Source organism: Macrobrachium nipponense, chromosome 7 (genome assembly GCF_015104395.2).
Source record: "Macrobrachium nipponense isolate FS-2020 chromosome 7, ASM1510439v2, whole genome shotgun sequence".
In the NCBI taxonomy this organism is placed as follows: domain Eukaryota; kingdom Metazoa; phylum Arthropoda; class Malacostraca; order Decapoda; family Palaemonidae; genus Macrobrachium; species Macrobrachium nipponense.
Genome location: NC_061109.1, coordinates 83,414,042 through 83,426,687, shown reverse-complemented (window position 1 = coordinate 83,426,687; position 12,646 = coordinate 83,414,042). Strand labels below are relative to the sequence as shown.

The window sequence follows — 12,646 nt, the reverse complement described above, 5'->3', positions numbered from 1 at the left end:
CTTTTTGGAGATGCCAATCGGTTTTCGCAAACCACTACCTACGTGATGTAAAAATCACATATGATAAATGCTTCGTTCTTGGGTCCTTTCGTATCGGCGGATTCGGTGCTGGGGCAGGGAGCTGAACTTATCCTGTGTAAATTTTTTATATGTTACCCTATATTTTATATTGTTGTTTTTGGTTGTCTGAAAGAGGTTGCAGGAGGCACCTCTTTTTGTCGTAATATTAACCCTTTGTATTTTGGTTAGGTGGTCTGGTGGGTTTTGGCTCCTTGCAGAGGTAGTGGTAAGGATCTGTTAGGTAAGCGGACAAGGTCCCTCTAACAGCATCCGACTTGGATTCTACCACAATAGGGGATCACATATCCCAGTGGTAGATCCGAGAGTCTTTCAGCATCAGGTCACGTCCTAGCTGTAGCTCTCCAGGCAATGCAGACTCAGAGATAGTATCATGAAGTCTTCATCCCTGAAAAGGTGAGAACCAAGGTTTTTATATCCTACAACATTAGTTGTTTCCCGTCTTACCTGTATTATTGAGCTGTCTCTTACCCTCCACCAAGGGTGCCAATCAGCTAAGTATATATCTGTCAGGGAAGTTCATGTACAAAAATGATATTGTTAAACTACAATAAAGTTTTGTACATACTTACCTGGCAGATATTATACGATTATGGGCACCCACCCAGCCTCCCCTCAGGAGACAGGTGGAAGAGAAAAATCTGACAAGCTTACGGGAGTGGTTCGTACATCCGCCACCCAGCGGCGGGTAAGGTAGACCACCTGACCTACCTGTCGCGTGTGCCGCGAGATTTGAAATTCTGTCGGGAACGTCGGAGACTATAGCTAAGTATATATCTGCCAGGTAAGTATGTACAAAACTTTATTGTAGTTTAACAATATCATTTTTGATTAATTCCTAAGGCTTTGTTGACCAACTGTAGCTCACAGAGTGTTATGACCTGCATACTCTATGCATTAATTGTAAGGGTCAGATTTGTTCTCCCAATTTGACTTGTCGGGAATGTAAACTCTGGGACAGTAAAATATGGAAGACAGAGTGCCACTGGAAAGGTCTCTCTATGGAAGTATGTCGTCTTTTGTTGAGCCTGTCTCATTCGGGAGATTCCTTAGATCAGTAACTGTAATGCTGTTTCTGGGACAATCCCCGAACGTTTTTTCCAGGAGCATCCAGAATTAGAGAGACAGTATTCGTCTGTTAAAAGACCAATCTGGGGTTATACAGTTTCCTCTTCCTGTTGGAGAAGGCAACTGGTGTCCATCCAGAGAATGTTCATTGATCTCTCTCCATTGCATGAGTGTCTCCATCAGCCACTTTTTAAGATGGAAAGGGTACATACATACAGCATTTGATTTCATCTGCATTTGACTACAGTAAATGCTTCCTGAGCATCTGAAAATGCCTGCCTTAAGTACCCTTCCATCACTCTGTAGTGGAACTATTTAAAAGTTTAAAGTATACTTCATATGGACAACAGCCCATCAGGTATTAGAGCAATTGTTCACCCTGATGGTGGCTATGGGCCCATTTACAATTGATTAGTTCAAGACGCAAACAGAATGGTTCGTATTTGAATCGGTCAGACATGATGTTTTCTATGGGCTGTAGCTCTAAAGGACGTACTTTCAAGTGCATTTCTATCGTTATATAAGTACCCATGCTTGTCTGCAATGGGACTTGATCAGTTCAGAGCTCTGTGCTTTGGATTAGCAAGTCACAAAGGCATTCACAGGACTGTTTACCTTGGTGTTGCCTTTGTCCTTTTGCATGGTACAGTACATGTAGTATATACTTACTGCATCACCTGCATGATATGCCAGTTCTGGTATCCTCGGAGTCCCAATTTCACCAAGACAGAGACTGAATCGTCATTTTTGTCATGACCTGGTGATTAAGATAAACTGGAAGAAGTCAACAAAGTATGTATCAGGGCATGATCATAGACATGGCAGCAGTAACCATTTTCCTTTGGATTCTCACTTCAGCAGGTTCAGGGATGTTTCAGCACAGTTCTTGTTGTGATAGGAACAGCCAACTCACCATTTGCTGGTAAACCTCAGTCACCTGTCATCCCTGCTTAGGCCAACATTGCTTGGTAGCTTGATGACACGAACATCCTTTTGAGTGTTTCTTTTTATTCCACCTCTGAGATGCTTCTGTTCTCATATGCGTCAAATGATTGGTGGAACACACATCTGAGCAGCATGTATGTTTGAAGTGATGGACAAAGAATGAACCTTATTCGTACTGCAGTGTTTTGTAAATGCAAGCATTCCAAGAGCATGTGGTGGGTCACATTGTAGTGTTGATGAGCATCAATATGACTTCAGTGGCATTAGTCAAATTGAGAGGAAGGGGACAATCTCCCTTCATCTGTCAGTTGTTAAGGTAGATGGACAAGTGGGTGGCTGCCACACTGTTTAACTGTCAATCAGGTATATTCTGGGCAGAAGATGTGTTGTGACCGACCAGCTTAGCTGCCAGGTACAGAGTGGTTCATACACCTTTGTATGTTGTCAGGGCTTTTGAAGCTCCAAGGAATATCTGTGTGATCAGCCTTTTCATCGTGGTGGTAAACAGGATGCTCTTGGTGTTCTACTCCCCTGTGCTAGATACATGGTAGCCTTGGAAAATGGCTTCCAGCACTCCTTAGATGATCTGGACTTTACACCTGTTCAGTCTGATTATCCAAGTGTTGATTACTGGGGCTCAGACTTTGTAGTAGATCCTTGTTGGCCTCATGCTGAGTGGTTTCCTGATCTGTTTACACTAGGTCAATTTGCTTGGAGAAATTCCACTGTGGATCAACCTCCTTTGTCAGCCACACTTTCAGAGTTATGTGTCAAGGGGGGGGGGGGGGCGGGGGGGGGGGGGGGGGTGGGGGGGGGGGGGGGGGGGGGGGGGGGGGGGGGGGGGGGGGGGGGGGGGGGGGGGGTGGGGGGGGGGGGTGGGGGGGGGGGGGGGGGGGGGGGGGGGGGGGGGGGGGGGGGGGGGGGGGGGGGTGGGGGGGGGGGGGGGGGGGGGGGGGGGGGGGGGGGGGGGGGGGGGGGGGGGGGGGGGGGGGGAGGGGGGGGGGGGTGGGGGGGGGGGGGGGGGGGGGGGGGGGGGGGGGGGGGGGGGGGGGGGGGGGGGGGGGGGGGGGGGGGGGGGGGGGGGATCCCTCTCCTCTCATTCAACTACCACTGGTTAATTACCTTATTACCAAGTTTCAGTGACTGACTGAAGCTTGCACTGAGGAATACTTTAAAAAAAAGGGCTCTGGTATGCATATTCAGGAAAAATACAAATTATTGCATATACTTGAAAAATGTTTCCATTGTTTACCTACTTTCATGTAAGGTAGTGGTATAATTTTTATCAGGAAGCTGAAAGCTGTAGCTCCTTATTAGTGGACAGCTTTGCATACTGTACCACATTCTTGGTGTCGGACCTAAGGTCAAGAACATATATGTATCTGTATACATAATCTTGGAAGGATTTTATGTACATTCTTCAGCTATATACTTATTGTAAGTAGGGGTTAAATTTTTAGGAGTAAATTGGAGGCAGGAAATTCAAAGTTATTGACTCGCTGGTTTTTTATTCGTCAGAGCAAGAGGGGACTTGTTTTATCGTTAACAGAATGGGAGATGTCAGTTGGGGGGCAGTTGCCTTAGTATCATTGGGACTGTATGAAATCTCTTATTTGGTGTAGAAATATTTCTTTCATGTGAATGAAGTATTTACGGAATAAATTAATACAGGTTGTCCCCGGGTTACAACGGGGGTTCCGTTCTTGAGACGCGTAAGCCGGAACATCGTCATCCTAAGAAAACCTTACTTTTATTGTAGTGTCTTACCGAACAATTATAGAGCCGTGATTTCCACGAGCGGCAGGATACTAAATTCAAATTTAGCGCGTCGGTGTCGCCAACACTGGTGGTGATGACGTCATCTCCCTCCACTCGCGGGAGAACCAGGTACAACTGCCCAGGTGAATCCAATTCTTTTCCTGCCGGCGTCCGGTGAACATCGGTGGTCGGTGCGGTTGGATGACTTTCCTTCGCTTTTTTTCTTGTGGATTTGATCTTCGGAATTGGTGAAGTACTCTTTTTTGGCGTTGTTGTTATTTTGCTTTTTATTTAGGCGTTGCCATGTCGGATTCTAGTCCGTCGGGAGTTAGGTTTTGCATCTCAGGATGTAAAACTAGATTATCCAAGTTAGAGTATGATTCTCACACTAAATGTGTTAAGTGTAGGGGACAGGTTTGTTCAGCAGATCGAACATGTAACGAGTGTAGTGATTGGACTGATTCTCAATGGAAGTTTTTTAGTTCATACTCGGAGAAATTAGCTAAAGACAGAATTAGAAAAGCAGCGCTTAGGGAAAGTAGACTTAGCTCTGCTTCGTCTTGCGATGTTCCTTCTGTTTCTCCTCAAATTGTTATGTCTCCTTTAACTACACCTCCTATTCCTCCTACTAATCCCACTTCTCCGGCTTCCCGTGTAGTTTCTTCCGACACCATTGCCAGTCTGGAATCGAGGTTAGATCAGAAATTTTCGGTACTAGCGAATACGGTTTTGCAACTTGGTAATTCAGTTAAGACGTTTTTGGAGAAAGCGGCTTCAGGTAAGAGTGTAGTTGAGGGTGCGTCTGTCTGTCCTGACACGTCTCCTAGACAAAGGTCACTGTCCAGCTCCCCCGCACCGGGGAGAAGACACACCGGAAGTCCCAAGGGAGTCGATCGGGATTTGCCCACAGGAACAGGCGCCTCTCTTGTTGAGCCTGTTGCGCCTCAACAGGGCTCGGTTAAGCGTTGGAAAGGTGTTGCGGTCAGACGCCTTTCGAATGATTCAAGCGATTCGTCTCCGGTCGCGCGGCGCTCTTGGCGAGATTCGCCCGTTTCGCATCCCTTAAAGAGGCGTTCAGGCGCCGATTCTTCGCCTCCTCCAGTCAAGCGGTATAAGGAGCCTGAGAGTAGGGTTGCGCCGCGGCCGTTAGCGGCTCATTCGTCGCCTCAATCTGTGCCTTTTTCGGCTCCATCTACTAGTAGAGATTGTGGTTTTAGCGCTGTAGCTAGCAGTTCTAAGGGTGTTTCTTTAGGTGCTTTTTCGTCTGTTACGCCTGATGCGCCTGTTTCGCCTCGAATTTCGGCGGCTCCGAGCGAGGCGCAAGTAGTTTTTCCGCCTCCTGCTGAACATTTAGGCTCTTCCAAGCCTACGTTAACTGTTTTTTATTCGTCTCTGGCGCCTTTGCGCAAGCAGTTAGAGATGTTAACCAACTGGATGAATGAGTCCAAGGGTGGTTCGAAACCTTCAGATCCGCGTTGTAGTTCCGTCTACTTCTTCGGCGGTATCGGAGAATGAAGAAGAAGTAGAGGAGGAGGATTCACATCACCTCTCGTGTTATTCACGTCTCCTTAGTTTTCTTCTGGTATCTTATCCAGATTATTTTGAGAAAGCTGCTCCGCGCTCCCCAACTTCGACTTTTTTGATGAGGAGGAAAACTTCAGACCCTCTCCTCCCAAAACTTGTTCTATCTAAAGCGTTAGACATTCGTTGAAAGAGACTGAGAAATGGATGTCTATGAAAAGAGACTTAGGAAGGCTCTTTTTGCTTACCCTCCCTCTAAGTTGCTTCGTAAGAGGTATAGGTTTTATGTAACTGGGGAAGATCTTCTCTGGGAGTTTCTGCCTCCTCCCAGGGAGATTTCTCCAGTTTAATCGACTCCTCTAGAAGATCTGCTTTCGCCGCAGCGAAAGTTTTCTTTACAGCGCCGGAGTTGGACCACGTTGTAAAGAATCAATTTAAACTTTTGGAAGTCTTTAGCTTCCTTGATTGGACTATTGGCGCTTTAGCGGCCAAGATCGAAGACTGTCCTTCTCTTTCTCAGGAGTTAGCGGAGGATTGGATTGGTGTTCTGTCCTGTGCGGACAAATCCATTAGGGATGGATGTGATGAGTTAGCTTCGCTCATCGCCTTTGGTACCCTTAAGAAAAGGCAACTTTGGGTGCTCCTTTGCCTTCTTAAAGGTTACTTCCCACAGAAGTCTGCTCTCTTGTTTGCTCCTTTTTGTAAGATAACCTCTTTCCAGACGATGTAGTGTTGTCAATTTCGTCTGCGCTAGATAAGAAAATCTACTTCGGATTTACTGGCACAGTCTACTAAGAGACCTAAAGCTCCTGTGGAGACTGTTCCTTCGGTTTCTCCTCTGGCCCAGTGCCTTTTCGAGGGAGAAAACCCAAGCGCTTCTTTCGGCCGAAGTCGAATTTGCGACCTCAGTCTAAGGCCTCGGCCAAGGTTAACAAACCTTCCAAATGAAAGCTCGGTTCTTCATGCACCAGTGGGAGCCAGGCTGGCTCTGTTTTGGGAGGAATGGGAAAACAGAGGAGCAGAAGCCTGGGTAGTGCAAGTACTCAAGTTCGGCTATCGTATTCCTCTCTTTTCACCTCCCTCGCTCTCACCTGTGCCAATTCCATTCCAGGCATACTCTCCGGGCTCAGACAAATTTCTGGCGCTAGCCGCAGAAGTGGAAGCGCTTGTTCTCAAAGAAGCGATAGAACAGATAAAGAAGGGGATTTTCCTCCAGGCTTTTACAATCGCCTTTTTGTAGTTCCCAAGTCATCAGGGGGCTGGAGGCCAGTTTTGGATGTGAGCGCCCTGAACTTGCATGTCCAGAAAACAAAATTTCATATGGAGACCACTCGGTCAGTTCTGGAGTCCATCAGACAGGGGGATTGGATGGTCTCTCTGGACATGCAAGACGCTTATTTTCACATTCCGATACATCGCGAATCTCGGAAGTACCTGAGGTTCATGTTCGAAGGCAAGGTGTTTCAGTTTCGGGCGCTTTGCTTCGGACTAGCGACCGCTCCTCAAGTTTTCACCAGGGTTCTATCCCCGATAGGAAGCTGGCTGCACATATTAGGAGTAAGAATCTCCCTCTATCTGGACGATTGGCTTCTCCGGTCGGAATCAGAGAGTCGGTGCATGAAGGACCTTGGAACAACTCTGGATCTTGCCAGAAAGTTAGGAATTCTGGTCAACAAACAGAAGTCCCAGTTGGTTCCATCTCAGAGCATCCTTTATTTGGGGATGATTCTGAATGCTCAAGTTTTTCGGGCTTTCTGTCCCCGAAGAGGGTTCAAGGCTGTCTGGAGACAGTTCAGGAGTTCTTGGACAAAAGGTAAGTTCTGCCAATCAGTGGATGAGGCTCCTGGGCAAATTGACGTCAGTGGAGAAATTTGTGACGTTGGGAAGACTGCACATGAGACCTCTGCAGTTTTTCCTGAGAGCCTCTTGGTGCAGGAAGACACAATCAGACTCGATTACCTTTCCTGTCACAGATCAAATAAAAGAGGACCTAAGGTGGTGGCTCTCTCGAGCAAGGTTGGAAGAAGGGTTAGATTTACGACCCATCCTCCCGAACCTACAGTTCTTTTCCGATGCATCGGACACAGGTTGGGGAGCCCTACTGGGAAATCAACGGACTTCAGGAGCTTGGTCGGAGAAGGAGAAGAAGTTCCACATAAATGTAAAGGAACTGTTAGCAATTTTCTTGGGGCTCAGACAGTTTCGGAGCTTAGTAGAAGGTCGAGTAGTGGCAGTGCATTCCGACAACTCCACGCTCTCTCGTACGTGCGGAAACGGGGGGACTCAGTCTTTCTCTCTGTACGAAGTAGCCAAGGATCTCCTCCTGTGGTCAAACGAAGCGAAGGTTCAGCTAGTCCCGAGATTTGTTCCGGGAAAGATGAACGTCCTGGCGGACGAGTTAAGTCGTCAACAGCAAGTGTTACCTCTGGAGTGGACTTTGGACAACAAGATTTGTCAGAAAACTTTGGCGCCTTTGGGGACGACCGTCAATAGACCTGTTCGCGACATCGAGGAACAACCGTCTTCCTCTCTTTTGTTCTCCAGTCCCAGATCCTCTAGCTTGGTCGGTGGACGCAATGCTGTTGGATTGGTCGGGTCTGGAAGCTTATGCATTCCCTCCTCCGTTCGGGTCTAATAAGAGAGGTGCTGAACAAGCTCATGTCGCACAGCAATGTAACACTAACGTTAATCGCTCCCTTTTGGCCCAGGAAAGAGTGGTTCCCGGACCTTCTCCAGTTGTTAGTAGACTTCCCCAGACTTCTTCCTCCAGAGAAGTGGCTTCTCAAACAACCTCACTTCAAGAGGTTCCACCAAAACTTGTCCGCTCTAGCTCTGACAGGTTCAGACTGTCCGGAATCTTGTCAGAGCGAAAGGATTTTCAAGAAGAGCTGCAGAAGCTATCGCTCGTTGTAGGAGAGAGTCTTCTAACAAACTATCAAGGGAAGTGGAGAATCTTCAGAGAGTGGTGTAGAAGTGCTAAAGTCTCTACTTCTGCGACCTCTTTAACAGAAATAGCAGATTTTCTTCTATTTCTTAGGAACTCTAAGAAACTGGCTCCTTCGACGATCAGAGGATATAGAGCCATGCTCTCTTCGGTTTTTCGACATCGAGGTTTGGATATTTCCTCCAATTCAGATCTGTCGGACCTCATTAGGTCTTTCGAAACCACTAAGCTCCCGCAAGATACAGTGGCTTGGAACTTAGATGTGGTGCTTAAGTTCCTCATGGGGCCACCGTTTGAGCCTTTGAAGTCGGCTTCACTCAGGAACTTGACTAAGAAGGCACTCTTTCTTATTGCACTAGCTTCTGCTAAGCGTGTCAGCGAATTGCACGCTATAGACAAAAGAGTCGGTTTCTCTCAAGGCAATGCTGTATTTTCGGTATCTTTGACCTTTCTAGCCAAAAATGAGAATCCTTCTAATCCTTGGCCGAGGAGTTTTGTGGTAAGGAACTTATCTGATTTGGTTGGACATGAGGAGGAAGAAAGGCTCTTATGTCCAGTCAGGGCTATTAAGCAGTATCTGTTTGCCACTAAGGGTATTAGAGGACAATCTTCTAAGCTCTGGACCTCGGTTCAAAATCCTCTCGTCCTCTTTCTAAGAATGCTATATCGTTCTTTATTAGAGAGCTTATCAGGGAAGCTCACTCGCAGTCCGAGAACGACAATCTTTCCGTTCTGAGAGTTAAAGCTCACGAGGTTAGAGCAGTGGCAACTTCTTTAGCATTCAGAAAGAATTTATCTTTAGCTTCGATTCTTCAGAGCACGTTCTGGAGATCGAATTCGGTTTTTGCGAGTCATTATCTCAAAGAGATAGAAACGGTTTTCGAGAATTGTAAAACGTTAGGTCCGGTGGCGGTTTCTGGCATGGTGTTGGGAGAAACGGCACAGGGGTCGTCACCTCTATGCTAACTTTTCACCTTGAATAGGTTGTCGAGTTCAAGGGAAGCTGGGGGTACTGAGTACCTGGATACTCACCAGTCTGTTAGGTCAGATTTTACAATGGTTGGGTATATATGTTTTTAAATCTGGTGTTGGTGACAAATGTTTTGTATAATTGAATTTCTGGTCTTAGCCCAGGGCAAGGGCAATCTTTGTTGTTACTATCCTCCGTCAGTCAGCCTTGACTCGCTTGAACTACGGAAGGATTCCACTCCTGTAGAGGCTAACTTTGGTCAAATTCCAATTCCTCTACAATAGTAAGAAGAGCACCGACCAGAGGCAGTAACAGTCTGCTGTAGCTCTCTTACAAGGTAAGGTACAACAGACACCTTGAGTGTTTACTGGTATTGCAATAAATGTAACCATTTAAAATACTAGTGGTCCACTGAATCCCACCTTCCCATAAATGTGTAATCAGCTCTATAATTGTTCGGTAAGACACTACAATAAAAATGAAATTTTCATTATTAAAATGAAGTTTTATTGTATACTTACCGAACAATTATAGAGCCGTGATTTCCACGAGCGGCAGGATACTAAATTCAAATTTAGCGCGTCGGTGTCGCCAACACTGGTGGTGATGACGTCATCTCCCTCCACTCGCGGGAGAACCAGGTACAACTGCCCAGGTGAATCCAATTCTTTCTGCCCGTCCGTCCACCTAAGGGGAGGAGGGTGGGTATAATCATAATTGTTCGGTAAGTATACAATAAAACTTCATTTTAATAATGAAAATTTCATTTTTAATGCTTTGGGTGCATTAAAAACTATGTAAACTGCATTCTTATTGCATTTTTCATCCAAAAAACCTTCAAATATTGATTATTTTGCATTTTTGGTGTCATATTTCTTCTGCCAGATCAGTTTTGTAGGCTTCGTAACCCTGGAAATAATTTCTGATGAACATACGAAATTGAAAAGCGCCTTAACCTCGTAACGTCTTAACCCGAACCCATGGTAACCCGGGGACTGCCTGTAATTATAAGTTATCTGTTTTGATTGATAGACTGTTTGATGAAGCTATAGTTATAAAGGTCCTTTGCTGCTCTCCTTCTAGTCTTATTTTTCATTCTCATTCTCTAGTCTCTTCCTATGCTAGCTTTTTAAAATTTACATTATGCTAGTCTTCATGTATCTTTTTTAAGAACAAATCCATTGGCTAGCTTTATGAACATTTAGGATAATGGGTTTTGTTAAACTAATGGTACTTTATAATAGCCTTTAGTACTATTATTGGTAGGGGTAAGGATGCAATAGCTATTTGTTGGGGTTGAGCATTATATATATGTTTACAGGTCTTGAAAGGGGCAGTTCACAGTAACGTACAGGCAAGATGTTTCCACATATCGCCCTTAGTAGCTGCTGCTCAGAAAGTGGCCATGTCTCATCTAGATCCTGGCTCAGAGATGCCCTACGACAAACTCCAAGGAAACCTTAGCGTTGTGAAAAGGAGGTTAGTAAAGTACTGGTTTTTGGTATGAAAAGGACTGATGCAAAGACAAATGCAAAAAAACAGCAGCAACGATGTAAATTTTTATACAAGGTAATGGGTATGCCATTGTTAGCATTATGTAAAATGTACTGGGTTATAATTGGAAAAAAAATGCTCAAAAACCATTAGATACTAAATATCTGTACTGTTATCCCAAATCATAAGTAACTTTTGAAGTGTCTGGGAGATTTATGGTCAAGAACTGCATATAATACCATTGTGAAAGAAAATGATCAATGACCACTTTCTAGTCATCTTTTTTTTAAATCTTAACTTTCCTGATTCTTTCCTGATTCTTATTAATTATGCTAGACCAAGTATATAGTGATATACAACATTTATATACTTACTCAAGACATAAAACAGTCATTGCCATAACATCTTTCTTGTCATGCTTGCTCCATATGAGAAATAAATATCATTGTAAACTAGCAAAGAAACTTTGACCTCATTTTATGTGGATTCATTGGGGTTATTATCTTATTCACTTTATTGATTTTTATTTCATGCTTGACTAATATACTTTTAGAATAGGTGAGAGTGTAGATGATTGTACTAATGGTTTATTGTATTTCCAGGTTGGGACGTCCCTTGACACTGTCAGAAAAGGTTTTATATTCACATTTGGATGATCCAGAAGGCCAGGATATTGAGCGAGGCGTTTCATATTTGAAGCTGAGACCAGATCGTGTTGCTATGCAGGATGCTACTGCTCAGATGGCTATGCTGCAGTTCATTAGTTCAGGCCTGCCAAGGGTTGCTGTGCCATCAACTATTCACTGTGACCATCTTATTCAAGCTCAGGTATGTAAATTTTGTTGCCGTTTTTCTTATTAACAAGTGTCCAGATAGTGTAAAGGCATTAGATTTGAAACCATGAAAAATACAAATTGATTGATAATTTGGCATAGTATTCGAATGCTTTGTTCATTTTCTATACCGTTCCCTCTGTGTTTAAGCACCTCTTTTTCTCGGATTGTTTTTGTTCATGTCAAGCCTGTATTATATAAAGGTATATTAATGTTTCTTGTTTAATTAGCCGTAGTGTAAAGAGAGACTGTACATGTTTAAGGATAATTCAAAGTAAAATTTTTAAAATGTGTGGAACTTAGCTTTATCATTTATAATTGATACGTAGTACTATCATAATCTGTTGTAATGAATATAAGATTGATCCGTTGTAATTAATTTAAAATTGTAAATTTTTTTTTTACTAAAGTGTAGCAATACCTATTTAGCCAACTTCATTATATATGAGCACATAATTAGAGGCCTATCATAAAAGATAATGTAATATTCTTTTTCTGTGATGACAACATCAAGATAAATTCTCTCTCGCTCTTGCTCTTAGATTATTCGGCATAGTTACTTATTTTCAATTATTAAGGAATCTTGTTTCTGTTTTTTGAGATATTAGTGTCATGTAGAAACAATTCAGTAAAGTATGCTGGATACTAGAGATATATCCTCATCCTCATTACAGTTTAATTGATCAGTTTTCACAACTCAGTAAAATGAAATAAGGGAAAGTCCATTCAGATTGATTTTTATTTTCTCTATTTTTTAGTTACGAGATTTGAAAATGCAAATCCTCGATATACTCAAGGCATGGAACCTGTCCCCAGTATAAATTATGGGTTGACTTTATGAAAATATTTGAATAACATTGTATGGAACTTATGAAGAATCATTATTTTTCCTGGAGTTTCTCGTATGCATTTGAAATTCCCAGCCATTTTCAGTAGCCAAACTCATGAATAATGAGAGTAGACTATTTGCACAAATTATATGATTTTATGGTGAGTTTGTTCATTTACATGGTTTGATTAGATGATTAGAAATTA

The 12,646-nt window shown here is 43.9% G+C and overlaps 1 protein-coding gene across 1 annotated transcript in view; it reads left to right on the top strand.

Moving 5' to 3' along the window:
* LOC135217117 (aconitate hydratase, mitochondrial-like) overlaps positions 1–12,646 on the top strand; it is a 73,269-nt gene that overhangs the window by 34,430 nt on the left and 26,193 nt on the right. Inside the window, exons 2-3 of the mRNA XM_064252819.1 lie at positions 10,606–10,763; positions 11,381–11,606. Of these exons, the coding sequence (XP_064108889.1) occupies positions 10,606–10,763; positions 11,381–11,606 (384 nt within the window). The remainder of the gene's footprint in view (positions 1–10,605; positions 10,764–11,380; positions 11,607–12,646) is intronic.